Below are 19,825 nucleotides of genomic sequence, written 5' to 3'. Positions count from 1 at the left end.
ATTAGCATATTACGAAAGACACTTTAATCACCGAATCAATTTCGAAACATATTAGTCATCAAAAGATGATTATCAATATGCACATTTTATAAATGTTTTAATGTTTTTAATGTATTATGTCAATTAAAGGTGGTTTTCTTGATCATCATGTTGTTAATGAAAAAGTCATTAATAAATATGTCGTCATCATTATCTAAGATGCAACAGGATACACAACTTAAGGATGATGGCCACCCAGTCAATAATATTAAAACTTAAGGATGATGATGGCCACCCAGTCGATAATATTAAAACTTAAGGATGATGGCCACCCAGTCGATAATATTAAAACTTCATAAAAAATACAACCACAAATTAATGAAGTGACTTTTATACGGCAATTGTTATCCGGCTTTAGTTTTTATAGTGCTACCTGAATGAATAGCAGTTGTGTCTTGTAGTCTGTTATTTCACCTTTTAACACGCGATCAAGAAGATTAGTATCTAGTCCGGTGTAAGGAAGTTAAAGCATCAACCACTGCACTGGCGGGCGATCAGTATTATAAGGTTAAGAAGTGCTTTTGTTTTAAGACAATAATGTCTCGTCGAGTATGTATTAAATATGTATCATCTTTGTAAACATTAGTTGTCTCGTGAGGTGAAGAGAAAAGAAATACAAAATCAAGATTTACCTTTCTTAATATCATCAATTATGGATTGTCATAATGCATGTATCCGCCTAAACATGCATTATTAAATGCTAGGCCTACGCTTGGTCGTTGCTAGCTGATTGTAAAAGTGAATGATGAGGTTTGGAAGTAGTTACACGGCCGACAGGAACACTGCTTTTATACTGTCATTTGACAAACTAAAAACGTACAATGTTTGTTCATTTATTATATTTATTAATTGTGTTATTCAATGTGTTTCAATCGGGGGAAACTAAGCAAGTTGGCAATTCTACAGGTAGGTCGTTTTGTATTGGTATCAAGTGACGTGCACATTCGCCGTCTGTGAATTAGAGAACTCGACGTTCAGTCGTTGTTGACACAAACAAATAGGCCTACTTGCTGACCAGTTTGAAGTTAAGAATGTATTTATTGTGGTGCATTAAGATCCTAAAACATGATTGAAAATTTTGAATGTTTTGGACGTCATGTTTGATCTGCAGCATTTTGCACCCAGTCTCTTTTTAATCATGCTTTCATAGCAAGACCCAATAATGTTTTCATCTTACTGGAGTATTATCATAATAAACTTCCATAAAATCAGATAATATATCAGATATATATATACAGTTAGAGATTACGTTCTCATTTTGGGACATAACTCATAAAAAAAAATCAATCTAAACTATAGCCTATTTTGAGATTCTGTAATAATTTGGACCTTGGACGTACATAGCATTTTCTTCACTTGTTATGATATTATTATGATTTACATTTCGTTACCCACCCATCAGAACATTTAATTTCCCATCCATCCTACCCGTTATTCTTCACCCATCCATCTACCCGTCTTCACCCATCCATCTATCAGAACGTTTCCTTTAGGCGCCAACCCACATTCGATTGTTCTTCCCATCAATCTTTTCGGCAACCATAAATCATATTATTCTTGGGTATACGGTGAAACGAGAGTGGGTGCATTGGCGTAACGCTGCCTTAGGAACCCCAAGTGGCCCACCAACGCTGGAGGTCTCGGGTGCTTTTAGACATTTTTTTAATGCCTGTTTTTTTCCTCTGAACACTGATCAGGGCCACATAAGATCCGTGGGGAGGGGGGGGGGGGGTGCAGTCCTAAAATAGAATCTGTTATAACCAAATGGATGTCCATATACTGTTTTGTTTGTCTGTAATGGTGTAAAATGCAATTGAGGCCGTCGTTTATTATTTTGTTTAATACTTTCAAATTTCGAACTCCACCTTTTCATGATAACATCCTGTTTGTAGGCCTACTTGGGTCATGTGGAAGGTAATCATTGCAGACGTGGATTACCGGTGTAGGCCTACTTATCGTGCACCATCTCAAATAACTGGAAATGATGTTATCATATGCTCGTGTTAAAAAATATAGATATTACTATAGTTCAATGACAAGGAAGAATAATGAGAAATGATTAAAAGCGCAAACAAAAAAAATCCATTAATTTCCTTTATCGGATACTACATTCATACAAAACATACAGAACGAATAGAAACAGATTTTACCAAGAAACTAACAATAGAAATTTCCACAAAAACACTATCTAAAAATATAAATTTGCACCAACGCTGATGACTGTGGAAGTACATTGACCATCGTTTTAATTAGACTACTGTCTAATAATGTAATTAGGGAAGATTCCAAGATTTATTTAAATTCAGAATATTTGTTTAAGGAATAAAAATAGTAGGCCTGTAATTGTTTCTTTTTTACATTTTTTAAAAATTACAGAGTCAATAATTATTAATTAAAATCGCACAATCTGTTTGTAGGCTTGTTATAAATAAACTACTTTTTGAAAATAATATTTTTTTCATATTTTATATAGGTTGTGGGAAATCGTTCTTTCAGTGCGATGATAATGAGTGCATTAAACCAGAAGAAGCATGCAATATGCATTTTGATTGTGAAGATTTTTCAGACGAAAAATACTGTGAATGTACCAAAGAAGAGTTTAAATGCAGCCTTCCATCAGCTATGTGTATCTCAGTGCTATGGAAATGCGATGGCGAAGGAGACTGTAATGATAACAGTGACGAAATCGGCTGCCCCTGTGCTTCCGATCAATTTCGCTGCACGGACAATTTCTGTATCGCCAACCAGTTACGATGTGACGGGGTGGATAACTGTGCGGACAGATCAGATGAGTCAAACTGCAGTATGTGTACTGGGAACGCTGTGTTGTGCCCTGATGGTATGTGTCATACAGACGGATGTGACAAAACGGACCAAGTTGTATGTGCAGATGACGAGTTTCTTTGTAAAGGAGATCAGAATGTATGTATTAGTGGCGAGGAAGTATGCCAGAATATCGCATACTGTTCTAATAGCGTCGACGAGTTCAAGAAATACAATTGTGGTTGTGGCGTCGATGCGTTTACATGTGGTAACGGATTTTGTATTTCAAATGATCATCGATGTGACAAAAAAGTCGACTGTAGTGATAACTCTGACGAGTTGAACTGCTGTTTTGACGAGGACCAAGTTCGATGCGATGACGGTAGATGCATGGCCATAGATGCGGCGTGCGAATCGGACTGTACGCCTGTTATTGGTACGCTGGCCCAACTGTGCGGGACGTGTTCAGAAAGCGAGTTTCAGTGTCACAAGAGTAAAGAGTGTATAAAAAAGAATGATGTTTGCAACGGGCATGATAACTGCGTCGATTCATCTGACGAGACAGATTGTACAAAATGTCCGAATAATTACAGGTGCGAAAGCGAGAGTAACTGTTATGAGGAATTACAAATTTGTGACGGCATCAATGACTGCAGTGACGGTACGGATGAGAACGAGTGCGAGTATGCTTACACCTGTCCAGGTGATGGTAGGAAGTTAAGAAATTATTTTATATGTGATGGAAAAAACCAATGCATGGATGGCTCAGATGAACAGGGTTGTAGGATTCCGTGTGGTAACGGAACTGATATACTACGGATATTTTTATGTAATGGACATTACGATTGCTTAAACAGAAATGACGAGCGGAATTGCTCCTGTCACGGTAACGGTCGCTGCCCAAACGGACTTTGCATGGGTGGTAATGCAAAATGCGATGGACACGTCTTCTGCGAACAAAGTAGTTATGATGAAATGAACTGTCCGTGCGTTGACTCGGAATTCACGTGCGATAACGGCATCTGCATCGATGAGAAATTCGTTTGTGATGGTAGCGGTCAATGCCCAGATTTCTCTGATGAAATTGCTCATTACTGCAGTTGTAAAGATTCTAAAGATTTCAAGTGTTCGAATGGAATGTGTATCCCTGGTCATAGAATATGCGATGGCCAACAACAATGTCCTGACGGCGGTGATGAAAAACATTGCTTATGCTTTGATAACCAATTTAAGTGCAATGATGGAACATGTATTAAGAAAAGTTGGGTGTGCGATCACCGTACAAATTGTCCCGACGGCTCTGACGAAACTGACTGCGGATGTACGGTTAACGAATTTACGTGCGCAGACGGTAGCTGCATCGGCAACCGGTTTGTATGTAACGGCAGAATAGATTGCCATGCTGATTCATCGGATGAATTCAACTGCACATGTACCACAGGAGAATATCGCTGTAACGATGGCCAATGCGTCGACAATCGACTGATGTGCGACGGAACGATGGATTGTACAGATGGCACCGATGAATACGACTGCAGTTGCTCCGATTCTGAATTTGACTGTGGAGATGGCGAGTGTGTCCTACTAGCGCATAAATGTAACGGCCGGGTTGATTGTTCAAATGAAGCTGATGAGTTTAATTGTAAATGTGAGGAAAATGAGTTTCATTGTCATAATGGACAGTGTGTTGCTGGCGCGTTTGTGTGTGACGCGGTTTATGACTGTGAAGATAAAAGTGATGAAGCCAGCTGCAAATGTAAGGCTTCAGAATGCAGGAGTTCAGATCGGATCTGCGTCGCCTCGAGTAGCAGTAACGCGTGTAACGTCATCGTGCGGACACAAAGTAAATATAATTTTTTCTTTCTCATATTTGTGATAGCCATCGATTATTGATTAATTTTCGATTACAGAAGGCTATCGAACAAGCATTGTGATATACTGTATTGTATATGTATATATTTTTTACTGTTATCTTTAATATTTCGAGTATATATAAAGTTTTTGAATTGAATTGAATGCGACATAAATTGTTAGATCTGCGCATGTCTTCAAACCCTGTCCATCTCTTCCACAAAAAATCGATTGATTAGACATGCGCAGATTACCGTCCATGATGCGTATTTGGATTTTTGTTTTGCAATCTATATCTAATCATTGATAATTGTAGTCCTCATATAACATACAGAAATAATGTACATGCATATGTAATGTTATGATCCTCGTATAGCAATACAATCGATAGTCATTTATCAAATTAAAATTTTCGGGCCAAAATATAATTGATAAAATCTAAAACAAATGCAAAATTCAAGTTTTTTTCTCTCTCTTTTCTGTCTACACTATCAAAATGGGTGTGATGTGCCCAAATATGGCAGTGGTATGCCCAAATATGGTAGTGATAGGACATCATCATGTCTATATTATGGGCACATCACTTTTTTTTAACATAAAGTTTGATAGTGTAGACAGAGCTTAAGAACGTTTATTGTTTATTTTCAGGTACAACCGATAGTACTACACTTGATAGTACTACACTTGATTCTGTTAATATAATTCCCATTAAGGATAAGGACTTCAAGATTAAGCCATACATATTTTTAACACTCGGCTTGTTTATTCTGCTGATACTTGTCATAGTCACTCACAAACCTATTATGGATTCAATCAAAGGAAAGTTTATTGGTAAGAGACAGCTGATATTATAGAAGGTGTCCGTGCCTTCACTTGGTTATAAAGATTAAATGAGGTTGAAGGGATCAGCCGCTCGTAAACTGTTCACAATACTTTTCATATTGGTATTTTTAAAAACCCGACTAATATATCTTCATCATATCCTTGTATTATATCCTATAATATATATTTTAGCATTCAAAGTATTATCAAAACGCCACCAATAGCATTAATAGACAAGCGAGAATATTCAAAATTTAAAATATTCGTATTAATTGTAAACAAGGCCATATACATGGCTGCAGTCGCGTACTCAAATTTGAGTTAAATTTAATACAAACGCTTTAAATAATACAAACGCTAAGATTTTATGATGCATGAATAATATGGACATTGGACTGACATTATGCACCACTTATAGTGAAGGCTATACTGCTTAACATAAACATCATCTTAAATAATGTTGACGTAGTTACTAATATTCATTAGTTTAATGTATATAAAAAAAAATAGAGAAGTGTGCGGAAAGCTATATTTCATGTAATTCATCAATATCTGGTAACCTTACCTTACATGATAATAGTCACACACTAATGTGTATTATACGACAATTTTGATATCTATACTACAAAGGTCTTTAAAATGATATTAAATAAAGATGCGCTAGTAGGAGATAGAGATGGGTTACGTAAGAGTATTTTAAGAAACTGTTCATTTATGGAAACATCGACACAGATATTGGATTTTGGTTGTTTTTTTTTGTAATCGAATGAGCGGTATGTTTTATGTAATGTTCGAGAGTATTCTCTGATTTAATGAAGTTTCTTTTATCTTAAAGATGTATTGTCCCCCAAAAAACATGAAAAATGAAGATTAGGCCTAATTAAATCAGACTTTGAATATGTTATTTTGCCCATTTTTTGCTTTAAATTACAGTTTTTTTCAGGTAAATACATTTTTTTCGATCCAATTTTTGGTCAAAGTGGATAACTATTATGCTACATTAAAATGGCATATTCAAAAACATTTTTGTTAAGGATTATTTTTTCAGGGAGACAATACATTTTTAAGATAATTTTTTATTCTCCCTCCTGTAAATACTGAACATTGAGTTTACTGTTGGTTGGGAAAATAAATATATAAAAACATTTTGTGACAAAGATTTCAATCAATCAATCTTTTTTTTAAACAGAGAAGCCTCCAAAAGTAGCAGATCGGCGAATTATATCTTTGCCAGTTCGAGACCATAGCTACAAAGAACACGAAATCAATCGAAGATGTTTGCAGATTGGGGAAAGGTTAGGCCATGGAAAGTTTGGTGTCGTACACAAAGGCATTCTGCGTTTATCAAAAGACAATCTCGTTCAGGTTGCAGTCAAAAGCGTTGGCGGTAGGTTACCAAATATTCCTCACCTCGTTGCTTTAAACTAGAAAAAATTGTAACATTTGAGAGTATGATGATGTACATTCATTTAATCTTCTTCAAACATTTTTAACTTTCGGTATAAAGATGTCTGTAATTTAACGCCCTAATTAACCTTTTTAGAACGACAAAAGATTCAACATTTACCTTTGTACTATTACATACTACATCACAAACGCGTTACACACTACATTATAAACGCGTTTACATTATTCAGTCATTGTATTTCATTACATAAAACTTTTATTAGTTTAGCAAGCTATATACAATGTCATGTTTGTTGTCCTTGCTGCAGCAAGCCAAAAAACCAGATTCATGGTTCATGTTGTTTTTTTTGCAGCAAGCCAAAACAACCCAGATACATGTTTCATGTTGCTTTTGTTGCAGCAAGCCAAAATACCCCAGATACATGTTTCATGTTGTTCTTGTTGCAGCAAGCCAAAACAACCCAGATACATGTTTCATGTTGTTTTTGTTGCAGCAAGCCAAAACAACCCAGATACATGGTTCATATTGTTCGTGTTGCAGCAAGCCAAAACAACCCAGATACATGGTTCATATTGTTCGTGTTGCAGCAAGCCAAAACAACCCAGATACATGTTTCATGTTGTCCTTGTTGCAGCAAGCCAAAACAACCCAGATACATGTTTCATGTTGTTCTTGTTGCAGCAAGCCAAAACAACCCAGATACATGTTTCATGTTTTCTTGTTACAGCAAGCCAAAACAACCCAGATACATGGTTCATATTGTTCTTGTTGCAGCAAGCCAAAACAACCCAGATACATGGTTCATATTGTTCGTGTTGCAGCAAGCCAAAACAACTCAGATACATGTTTCATGTTGTTCTTGTTGCAGCAAGCCAAAACAACCCAGATACATGTTTCATGTTGTTCTTGTTGCAGCAAGCCAAAACAACCCAGATACATGTTTCATGTTTTCTTGTTACAGCAAGCCAAAACAACCCAGATACATGGTTCATATTGTTCTTGTTGCAGCAAGCCAAAACAACCCAGATACATGGTTCATATTGTTCGTGTTGCAGCAAGCCAAAACAACTCAGATACATGTTTCATGTTGTTCTTGTTGCAGCAAGCCAAAACAACCCAGATACATGTTTCATGTTGTTCTTGTTGCAGCAAGCCAAAACAACCCAGATACATGGTTCATATTGTTCGTGTTGCAGCAAGCCAAAACAACTCAGATACATGTTTCATGTTGTTCTTGTTGCAGCAAGCCAAAACAACCCAGATACATGTTTCATGTTGTTCTTGTTGTAGCAAGCCAAAACAACCCAGATACATGTTTCATATTGTTCGTGTTGCAGCAAGCCAAAACAACCCAGATACATGGTTCATATTGTTCTTGTTGTAGCAAGCCAAAACAACCCAGATACATGTTTCATGTTGTTCTTGTTGCAGCAAGCCAAAACAACCCAGATACATGGTTCATGTTGTTCTTGTTGCAGCAAGCCAAAACAACCCAGATACATGTTTCATGTTGTTTTTGTTGCAGCAAGCCAAAACACCCCAGATACATGTTTTATGTTGTTTTTGTTGCAGCAAGCCAAAACAACCCAGATACATGTTTCATGTTGTTTTTGTTGCAGCAAGCCAAAACAAGCCAGATACATGTTTCATGTTGTTGTTTTTGTTGCAGCAAGCCAAAACAACCCAGATACATGTTTTATGTTGTTCTTGTTGCAGCAAGCCAAAACAACCCAGATACATGTTTCATGTTGTTCTTGTTGCAGCAAGCCAAAACAACCCAGATACATGTTTTATGTTGTTTTTGTTGCAGCAAGCCAAAACAACCCAGATGCATGTTTCATGTTGTTTTTGTTGCAGCAAGCCAAAACAACCCAGATACATGTTTCATGTTGTTCTTGTTGCAGCAAGCCAAAACAACCCAGATACATGGTTCATATTGTTCGTGTTGCAGCAAGCCAAAACAACCCAGATACATGTTTCATGTTGTTCTTGTTGCAGCAAGCCAAAACAACCCAGATACATGTTTCATGTTGTTTTTGTTGCAGCAAGCCAAAACAACCCAGATACATGTTTCATGTTGTTTTTGTTGCAGCAAGCCAAAACAACCCAGATACATGTTTCATGTTGTTCTTGTTGTAGCAAGCAAAAACAACCCAGATACATGTTTCATGTTGTTGTTCTTGTTGCAGCAAGCCAAAACAACCCAGATACATGTTTCATGTTGTTGTTCTTGTTGCAGCAAGCCAAAACAACCCAGATACATGTTTCATGTTGTTCTTGTTGCAGCAAGCCAAAACAACCCAGATACATGGTTCATGTTGTTCTTGTTGCAGCAAGCCAAAACAACCCAGATACATGGTTCATATTGTTTTTGTTGCAGCAAGCCAAAACAACCCAGATACATGTTTCATGTTGTTCTTGTTGTAGCAAGCCAAAACACCCCAGATACATGGTTCATATTGTTCTTGTTGCAGAAATTTATAAAACTTTTTTTATGTTTATAGTTACAGCAAACCAGGAACAAAAAGAGGATTTTGTCGATGAAATTAAATTATTACTTAATATTGGAAAACATCCGAATATAATAGCAGTTATTGGCTGCTGTATGATAGCAGAACCATATTTGCTGATTACCGAACTAATGAAGTACGGTGACCTGCTAAGATTTCTTAGAACGTGTAGACAGGTAAGTCTTTTCCTGTGAAATAATTGTCACAGTTTATTTTTATCAAAATATATTTTATGAAACGACGACGATATATTTATATCATCTATTTCTATTTTATTTCACAGCCTTGATTCAGTGAGTCTCGATGTTTGAGATTTATTAGTGTGTATTTCAAAGAAAAAAAATCTTCTCAAATATTTAAATTAGTCAATTATTGTGTTTTTAGTGACATTTCGAGTTAATTCGTTTCCATTAACTTATAATCTTAACTTCATTTATAATTTATAACCTAATTAAAATTCGAAGAGTAATTAGTTAAATATCCCGAATGACACTATCAATTACTTTAATAAATTTAATATAATGCTTTTATATTCATGATCGTACAGTGCATGTAGTATTGATCTTTTTGTATTAATACTGTACAAATTATCTTCTAAAATTATGAATATTGTTCATTATTTGTTATGCCTGCTAACATTACGAACATTCACTCTTATACATTTTCATATTAAGAATATCGGCTGGGAGCATGACAAATGTATAAATAAGAATGTTTACTTCTGTTACTACTTTATTGATTTGTACTTTTTTAGGTTGTTGAAGAACATGGGATTTATGTGGACGATCCGATTTATTGTCTTAAGGAAACTGATATGTATAATATAGCAAGACAAGTAGCTAAGGCAATGGTATGTAAGTCGTTAGGCTCAGGGGCTGAAAATGATCCTATTTCCTAAAATGCATATATGGTTTCAGTACCAGTATTTTTCTTGTGTATTCTCTGCCCAATTTGACACTTGCTAAGGAAAACACTTTTATCATAGATTTATTTATTTTTTTTAATTTATTTATTCAATTTCCAGGTATACAGACAACAACATTAACAAACGAAGTGTGGATGGAGTACCCTGTGGATTGCCAACAGTGCAAGCACTATCAAAGTGGCTCTCCAATACTCCAAACCACATACATAAATCACATAAAAATTGAAGACACACAAAAACTTTAAAATATATAAAATACAGATCAAAAGATCAAAAATATGAAAACTACAATATGACATAAATAGCAAAAATTCAAAACAAAAAAGGCAAAAACAAATTGAGCAATCAACAATTATAAGAAATAATTGTAATTACACAAAGAAATGCACAATTTAAAGTTCAGTAATAGTTGAATGAAGAGAATTTTTAAATTGGCTGAAGCTAAATAATAATCGGTCTTTGATGGGGTCAGGGGTATTTTGCCAAATACGTGGAAACTGATTGAATAACGAGAATTTTAGACAATTGGTTCTTGCAAATTTGTGTTTAAAAATAACTTTTTCAGGGTGTCTAGGGTTAAAATCACTTGAGTGTGATTGGTGAATACGGCCACAGGTTCTCATTAACGTCGGCGGTGCTCTTTCAGTGAAACATTGCTTTAGCCTAGTTTCCACTAGGACGTAACGCAAGGACGTAAGCACACCGCATGTAATTTGACTAGTCAGAAGTAAAATGAATTTTCCGAACTGTCGCTTTGTCATTGTTAAACTCACTTGCGTTGCGCTTACGTCATCCGTTGCGTCCCAGTGGAAGATAATAAATATTCGGCTTGTTTCCACATTGACCACCAAATAGTGTCAAGAGTAAGAGTGTCAACTTTAGTGAATTCACAAATTAGGCCACATAATAGAGACTTCTAAATAACCTTTGCTAACTGCATTCACCGCGCTCACTGAAGAGAATTGTCCGCGCGCCAGCTTTAAAATGGTTCAATTCCAGAGAGGTCTAATAAGCTGGCTATATACAATCTTGGTTTACTTCACATCATCAATAATTGAACTTTGACACAACGACGCTTGTCTCTTTGACGATTGCATTGCTAGCGGATGTTATTGTATTAATCTTTAATTAAATAATTATGTATATTGTCAAAAACGACTACGTTTAATATTTAACCTTGCGTTTACCATGAAAAACCAATTAATTAATACAATGATTAATTTATTTTCTCAGAATTATTTATCAAAAACCCGGTACTACCATGGAGATTTAGCCGCACGAAACATACTAGTGGGCGAGAACTTGACAGTAAAAGTGTCTGATTTTGGCCTTGCTAATGATATTTACATGCGGGGGTACAAACGACTTGCTCCTGAGAGAAAACGACCCATTGCCTGGGTTTCGCTTGAAACTATTCGAGAAGGATTGTGTACTATACAAAGTGACGTGTAAGTCAGAATTGTTTGTTTCTTTTGGTTCAATAAATTTGATATTGGCTCAGCATGGAGTAAAGAATCAGTAACGTACTTTTTGTATAAACAAATATGTTGATTGGAGATATAATATACCCACATTTACAATATATAAATATGTACTGTACCAAATCCGTGCCACAAGACGCTTATAAACTTGTCTATAGAAACTCTGGGAAAATATATTTAATATTAAAAATAGTACAGTAAATTCAATGCAAACTCGAATTGGAATTAGTCAACCATAGGTTAAATATTAAAGTGGGGTCTACCTAATTTAATTTGAATAAATCTGTGAAGATTTGTTTTTGTTTTTTGTTAAATATAATAATAAGGAATAATATATGAAGTGGAAAAGCCGACCTCTAAAGGTTAATATTTCCCGGATGTCATACCAATGCAAATTTTGATTTCTAAGCGCGGGCGGATGTAGGATGGATCAGATCACAGTGATCACGGTCGGAAAGACAATTTCCGGAAGTAGTATTTAGGAAGTTGCGTAGGATTTGACCTTTATTTAAGACAATAATTTTCAGGGCACTGACAATGCGACAAAAATATATAAAAGAACAATTTCGACACGAGGTTGATTAGATTAAATACTCAGCTATCGAGAGATTTTACGACATTTCAGGTCTTACTAGGATACAACGCAATGACCTGCGCATAACTCAAGATTTTGATCAATCGCAAGCAACAAATGATTATAACTTTGTGATTGGTCAACTATTGGTTAAGGTGTGTAGGCCTACGTCATCGATGTGTGTTTAAGATTTTAAGTAGGCCTACTACGTGGGTACATGAATTCCCAATTGTGGGAGTAATGGCTATCAGCAGTATGAAACAATGGCTGATAACCCTAACCACATATTATTATAGCGTGCAATGAATCAATATTATTGGTTTACCAAGGTGGTTACCAAGGTGGACGATGGACGTAGTTTCCGGCCACATATGCCGCATGACTAACAACCAAGGACCATGGAGGACCCACACTATAATTAAGAATAATAATTATGTCGTCTGTCTACAGTTTAACCACAAAACTGTGTAGATGAATAGAGTGAATGACTTACATTACATAACTTAGGTTAAATCGAAGGCTTCATCTGTGATTATTCGTGTGATACGCGAGGGCCGGTAAAAAAAAAAATACAATTGAACTCGAATCGAGAGCCCCTATAAAATTAACTTTATGAATAAATCCTCCTATAATGTTTTTGTTTTCAGATGGTCATTCGGCGTTTTATTGTACGAAATCATTACGTTAGGCTCGCCTCCTTATCCAGACATCTCACTTAGTGACCTGACTGACAAGCTCATAGATGGGTACCGTATGCCGCAGCCAAGACAATGTCCACGCGAAGTGTAAGTGTTTCTACTGTGAATTATTATGGGCGGCCGATATCGCAAGAATAGTCCGTAAATGTTGTCTATTCTGGTCATAACGGCCGCTCATACCGTACATTAATAAAATAATGTCCTTATACGCGCCCCGTAAAAACGGATGTATTTCCGACGCTGTGACGTCAGACATGTCGCTTTATGAAGTATCTTCTTTGGTGCTTTATTTTTTACGATAGAATTTATTTACTTTACTTTAAGTAAATGGTGGGATGACCACGATGGTGTATCTATTATGAACAAACAGCTATAATTACGTTGAAATATTTTTATGTATTTGTTTTTGCACCGGAGAAATGTGTACGCACATAGCTTATGCATTTTCGGTTTTTCACCCCGACGTTTTGGATGCGCGAAGATATGTTGGCATAAACAAAAAAGTCCTTCATGACGTCATTCCCTAAAAATAATAAAAACGTCAATGTCAATGTACTGTACTTTCAAAGTAACTCATAGCATTCACATAGTTTTGACGTCAATGTTTGCATGACAAATGTAATGCTTAGCATTCTTTAACATGAAAGCTGTCTATGCACCTGGTCTGGCATGTATGATATTGAAAGATATAATTTCAATTTTAATGCATTTGAAAGTACAGTTTCTTCACAACTAATAATGACACAAGCAGTGCTACCATACAAGCACCGTTTAAGTTGTCAACATTAACATTTTTAGAGGGTCGTTCATTAGGCCTACATTTTTAATATGCCTACGTATGGTTCATAATACCTTAAAACATTGCCATAGAAGTAAGATACATTATAGGCCCCACAGCAATTTACGTTTCATTGAATTCCAGAGATTTAATTGCGTTATTCGAAACAGATTATAAACAAATCAACAATCGAAAATATTTAAAATGGTATTTTAATATCAACTACGCACGCATCGTCGCAATGAGATACGGGTAATAATATGCAATGACGGCCAATGAGTTCGGGTGACCTGTCGCAATTGTGTAACTTTAACATATTTGTAACTTAATTTTAGTGGTTTAATTCAGATTCATGGCTTTACCAAATCAAATGCACACACACTTTACAGCAGCTAACCAAGCGCAACATACATTACACTTTAATCGTGCCTCTGTTTATGTCATTTTCCCATTATTAACTGATTAATAAAGTATAAAGTTGCATCAATAATAAAGCATTATATTACATTAATATGATCGTAAACAATACAGTGCACATGTGGAAAAAACATCATCATCATGTTTCGAATAATAATGAATTGATCAATTATCGATTGAAATCGATAAAAGTTAAATTCAAATTACCGGAGATAATTTATCAATCATTTATTTATAAATAACACGATGAAATACGTAAATCAAAACAGCGGGAGTTAATTTATAGCTGAATCAACTAATAACTTATGAGCCTAAACAATGAAACCTCTTTTACAGGTACGAAGTGATGACGAAATGCTGGAAAGCCTTTCCATCTCAAAGACCAACATTTGCTGAGTTGTATTCGACCTTTGACCTCATGCTCCAACAGCTTGCATTTGTAGATACTCAGTATGTAACATTTACTGAATCTGATGCAATTACAAGTGATCAGATGGTTAAAAAACGACATCAAAGTGAATCTGTTGAAAGTTGAATTATGCTGAATCTATAAGAGCACGTTTATAAGCTGTGTCTAGATTTTGGCTGATACAAAATAGTCACCATGCTAGCACACACTTCGCGCGCGCGCGCGCATTATCTACAGTAGGCCTAGTAACTGTATAATACGCTCAGCAGAAACATGTTATGATAGTTCATTTTTCGAAAGTTCATTTTGCACATTCCGGTATTTTGCTATTTGAACGTAACTGCACTAAGCAACATTTACATACAATGTTTCCAGTTTATTTAAGGTCACGTATAGGCCAGATTGAATTAATGTTTGTAATAGTTTTATAAATATTATTATACTGTTTATCGAAATTACTATAATATATTTTTTTATCGTAAACAATAAGAAGTTTGTTGGTTTCAACATGTATTTGAAGACAATTTTAACTGATGTGAGTAGGGTTAATTGATTGAAATTTATATTTATACTGGGTAACCTCTTCAGTCAAAGACTGGTCTCCCAGAGGGCCCAGTTGGTGATCAGTGCAGGGAGTTGTTATTAGTTAGTTGTAATAACAACTCCCTGATCAGTGGCTGTGATATACTAATACACCGGGGTAACCCCCTACTCGTCTCAAAAGATGTACTAGGTTCTACGAGCTAGATGTGTACACTGGACCTACGGTTTATAGTCCTTATCCGAGAAGACTCGTTTTACAACCAGAACCATGGAGTGAGTGAGCCTCGAACCCCTGCCGATGTTATGGCTACGTAATTACGGTTCCACTGTCTTAACCGCTCGGCCACTCACTCAAGGGAGTTGTTTTTAAAATTGATTTAATCAAAAAATTGTTAACATTCCACACCTGTTCCTTTTCCTAATAGAAACGTGTAGTTACCAGATATTACGTAATGGTGTGCTAGGAGATACTCTGTATTCTTCTTCTACGACCATGACCTTTTTTTTTAAAATTATATAAGAACATTAATATATATAAACAAATCAGGCAAAGAACATTAATTCTAAACCGCCCGGTGATATACTGAAATTTAATTAATTAATTTGAAACGATAAAGATGAGGACATTAATATATGTATATAAATTGTTTATATCTCTACCAAGCTACCTTCTTTGTTTTCCACTCTTATTCAGACTCCACCCTGGCTCCCTTTGTTATATTTCTTTTATTCATGTCCACCCAGGCAGCACTTGCCAGCTTTATACTATGACGTTATCCAAATTCCTTCACTTGCACTGATGAAGGGCTAGTGATGCCCGAAAGCTCTGCTAACTTTTCTGGCTGTTTACTTTATCGTTTTGATTTAGCTTTTCGCTTTTTATTTTTGTATCTCCATTGAGATCCAGCCACTGATACCCACAGCATTGTCATTTTTCTCAGTAATTTGCCTTTAGATTTATATATATATATATATATATATAAATCTAAAGGCAAATTACTGAGAAAAATATATATATATATATATATATATATATATATATATATATATATATATATATATATATATAAATAAATAAAATAACAGCAGAAAACTTGGTTACTTCATTGTTTTAATCACTACAAATTTGTTTCGTACGACCAGCATGTAGCTGGCCGCACTCTTCAGGTGAAATATAAAACATAAGTGACACAGTTGTCTCATAGTGCTTAATAGAAGTGAGTCATCAGGAAGTCGTATACAATAGCCTATTGTTTTAGATAAACTATTTGGATCTGCAATTTATATATATATATATAAATCAAAGAGCTGCATAGGCAGGATATAGAAAAAAATCAAGATCAAATAAGTTAAAACTGCCTCAATATAGATTTATTTTAACGACATGTTTCGGGCATAGCCCATCATCAGGTGAAAAGAATTGTAACAATGGATAACACATATAAGTCACAAAATTACATAATAAAACAAATCAGCCAATCAAAGATGTTAACAAACAAAAGGCATAGTTATAAAGGCACGCTTCCAAACGCTATGGTGTACAAAGCAGGAATGGTTGCTTATAAAGCAGGAAATTTAAAACAAAGACAAAAGCTTCAAGTGTAAATAATTGTTAATATGTGAATGTCCCGGCCTGTAGCCACCCATTTTTGTAATAATGAGCATTCCCTTTCGGATATTACAATTTCTGGTGTTAAAGTATGTAATGGTTCTGAGACATCTCGTAGAATTATAGAAGAAAGAATAATTGTAAAGCTTGGCACTCTTGCCCCTACCGGCATAAATGTACAATTTAGATCCTTTAAACATTAATTTTGCCAGAGACATTCACATATTAACAATTATTTACACTTGAAGCTTTTTTCTTTGTTTTAAATTTCATTTTGTGACTTATATATGTTATCCTTTGTTACAATTCTTTTCACCTGATGATGGGCTATGCCCGAAACATGTCGTTAAAATAAATCTATATTGAGGCAGTTTTAACTTATTTGATCTTGATTTTTATATATAAACACTTGCACTGAGGAAGGGCTAGTGTTGCCCGAAAGCTCTGCTAACTTTTCTGGCTGTTTACTTTATCGTTTTGATTTAGCTTTTCGCTTTTTATTTTTGTATCTCCATTGAGATCCAGCCACTGAAACCCACAGCATTGTCATTTTTTTCAGTAATTTGCCTTTGGATTTATATATATATATATATATATATATATAAACACAACAGGCATAGAAATAAATTCCAAACCGCTTGGTGATACACTGAAAATTATTTAATTAATTTTTGAAACGATAAAGATGAGGAAATCTGTGAGAATGAGAAAAAGTCGCCCCAACCGAGACTCGAACTCGGACCGTCTGCTTGATATGCAGTTGCCCTAACCATTAGACCACTGGGGCTTTCATGGTATTGTTCTTTAACTCGATCGGATAACGACTCTTTAACATTCTCGGCGTGGTACGGCGGAACAGCACTAGTCCTCAGTTGTACGCACGCGCGTAAAATTAAAATATATATATATATATATATATGCTACTTTTTCTATATGTTTTACTTTATCGTTTTGATTGAGCTTTTTGCTTTATTCATTTTGTATCTTTATTGAGATCCAGCTAATGATACCCAGTACAGCATTGTCATTATTTTCAGTAATTTGCCTTTGGATTTATTATAATATTCACTTACAATTTTGAACTAAAAACCGTGACGTATTCAGTGACGTAATACACCTTTAATAAATGTCCCATGTAATTAAATGTACTTAAAATGCCAAAAGACTACTACATTCCCTTTCAGTACAAAAGTAATGTATCTACAAACAATATTATAGTCGATTCCGTGATATAGCGTCACATGTGAGTCTCATGTGAATTATGGATCATGATAAAGTATTTTTAAGATAATCGGTTATTAATATAGTTTATTTTTTAATATAATATTGCTAATGTTTACCGCAATGCTTTCTTTAATGTTAATTGTTCAACATTTCCACGTTTTTTTTGTATTTTCAATGTAATTTATGATATTGCTTGAAATAAAAATAAATCACTATCTTCTTGTTGTTTATAATTATGTTTGGATGAAAATGAATGCTGTAAAGCCCAACATTTTCGCGGCCCTAAATTTTCACGATTTTACATTTTCAACTATTTCGCGACCTTTTATTTTCGCGATTTGAGTTTCTTGTGTAATTTGCTGAACCAAATTGGCGAATGTATTTAGTCTTCTTTAGTCTTGTAGGATAAGTAAGTGATTTTATACAGGATGATTACAACTTGTTTTTTTCTTAACCCGCCACACGTTTTTTTTTGGAGGGAGACCAAATTATGTTCTTCCCGGGGTTTGCCTCTTTATTATTTATATTTAAATTGTTATTTTGTTGAAAGAGAAAAGAAAATGGGTTATGTTATTATTGATTGATTTTGATTGATTGACATTGTATGAATAGATTTTAGTACGAGAAAGAAAATGAAACAAATCCCTACAGAACTATTAGTAGCAATACAGGCCTACGAACCTATTTTCATTCACATCCTGTTTTTCTACTCATGTAACCTAATGTTTTATTTATAAATATCAATAACCAAAATTCAGGGAAAATGTTGTCTTCAATTTCAGGATGTTTACTCACACCGATTATATATAAATTAGGCCCTGTTTCTGCTGCCAACTAAACACCGTATATTATACGGTATTTTTTGAATACCGTATATATACGGTATATTTTTGGCAGCAGAAACTGCGCTCATAAAAAATATACCGTATTTTGTATACCGTATTTTCCCCACAAAATTTGTGGATAAAATACGGTATTTACAAATTTATACCGTATTTTTTGTACCCGTTTCTGCTGCCAATAAAAAATACCGTATTTTTTTTTTACATGACAAAAGGTCACCATTCGTGTTTTTATTTTCTGTCGCTGTTAGCTGCTTTACACACATGTATAGATATATTCGGCGAAAATGTGGAGCGAATACGTCACAGTTTTACTAAATAAATGTGTGTGGGGAAGCTAAAATGTCTGACCAACTAAAAGGTAATAAAAGGGACAACCACATTTATAAAGACATTTCTAAAAAAATAAAGCAGGAGTATGGAATAAACTTGTCTCCAAAGCAAGTAAACTCAAAGCTGAAGAGCCTGCGAAAGCAGTACAACATTGCAAAATACAATAACTCGGGGAGGGAACGAATTAATTGTCCCCATTACGATGTTTTCTGTGCTCTCACAACATCTCTATCACTAGGGCTAGGCTGTTGAAAGTGAGACGTAAAACTTCCTTTATTTCAACTTTTAATTATCGATCAAATAAATGAATGGCAATTTGGGTAAAAAAGATGAAATTTAACACGACCACCCAAGAAGTATTGTTAGCAGAAACGGGGTACTAAAAAATACGGTATAAAAAATACCGTATTTTATACCGTATTTTTATACCGTATTTTGAGCAGTTGCAGCAGAAACAGGCCCTTAGTTATTTTTATGATTTATTATTTGTTATTTATTCTGAAACTCCATTGCATTTGATTTTCTGGTTTCTGGTCACGTGTTGTCCTGTTTTTCGTTTTAGTTCACAAGCTTTTTTTATTTAATTTATTTTTGTTTTT

At 34.9% G+C, this 19,825-nt stretch overlaps 1 protein-coding gene across 1 annotated transcript; it reads left to right on the top strand.

The window, feature by feature from the left end:
* The first annotated feature begins 334 nt into the window (after nt 1-334).
* Nucleotides 335-16,176, top strand: LOC140044359 (uncharacterized). The gene is made up of 9 exons (XM_072088837.1): nt 335-945; nt 2,513-4,645; nt 5,302-5,484; nt 6,665-6,862; nt 9,388-9,569; nt 10,148-10,243; nt 11,552-11,766; nt 13,021-13,158; nt 14,603-16,176. The coding sequence occupies exons 1-9, from the start codon at nt 861-863 to the stop codon at nt 14,799-14,801; spliced, it is 3,429 nt and encodes a 1,142-aa protein (XP_071944938.1). The 5' UTR covers nt 335-860; the 3' UTR covers nt 14,802-16,176.
* Nucleotides 16,177-19,825: the final 3,649 nt, after the last annotated feature.

The sequence above is a fragment of the Antedon mediterranea genome, chromosome 3 (genome assembly GCF_964355755.1).
Source record: "Antedon mediterranea chromosome 3, ecAntMedi1.1, whole genome shotgun sequence".
NCBI lineage: Eukaryota > Metazoa > Echinodermata > Crinoidea > Comatulida > Antedonidae > Antedon > Antedon mediterranea.
Note: the sequence above shows the minus strand (reverse complement) of the source record. Positions and strands in the feature narration are given on the sequence as shown.

Coding starts and splice junctions, on each gene's coding strand:
- LOC140044359 (XM_072088837.1), top strand. CDS start 861: ATGTTTGTTCATTTATTATATTTATTAATTGTGTTATTCAATGTGTTT. Junction 946..2,512: donor GCAAGTTGGCAATTCTACAG/GTAGGTCGTTTT, acceptor TATTTTATATAG/GTTGTGGGAAATCGTTCTTT. Junction 4,646..5,301: donor CGTCATCGTGCGGACACAAA/GTAAATATAATT, acceptor GTTTATTTTCAG/GTACAACCGATAGTACTACA.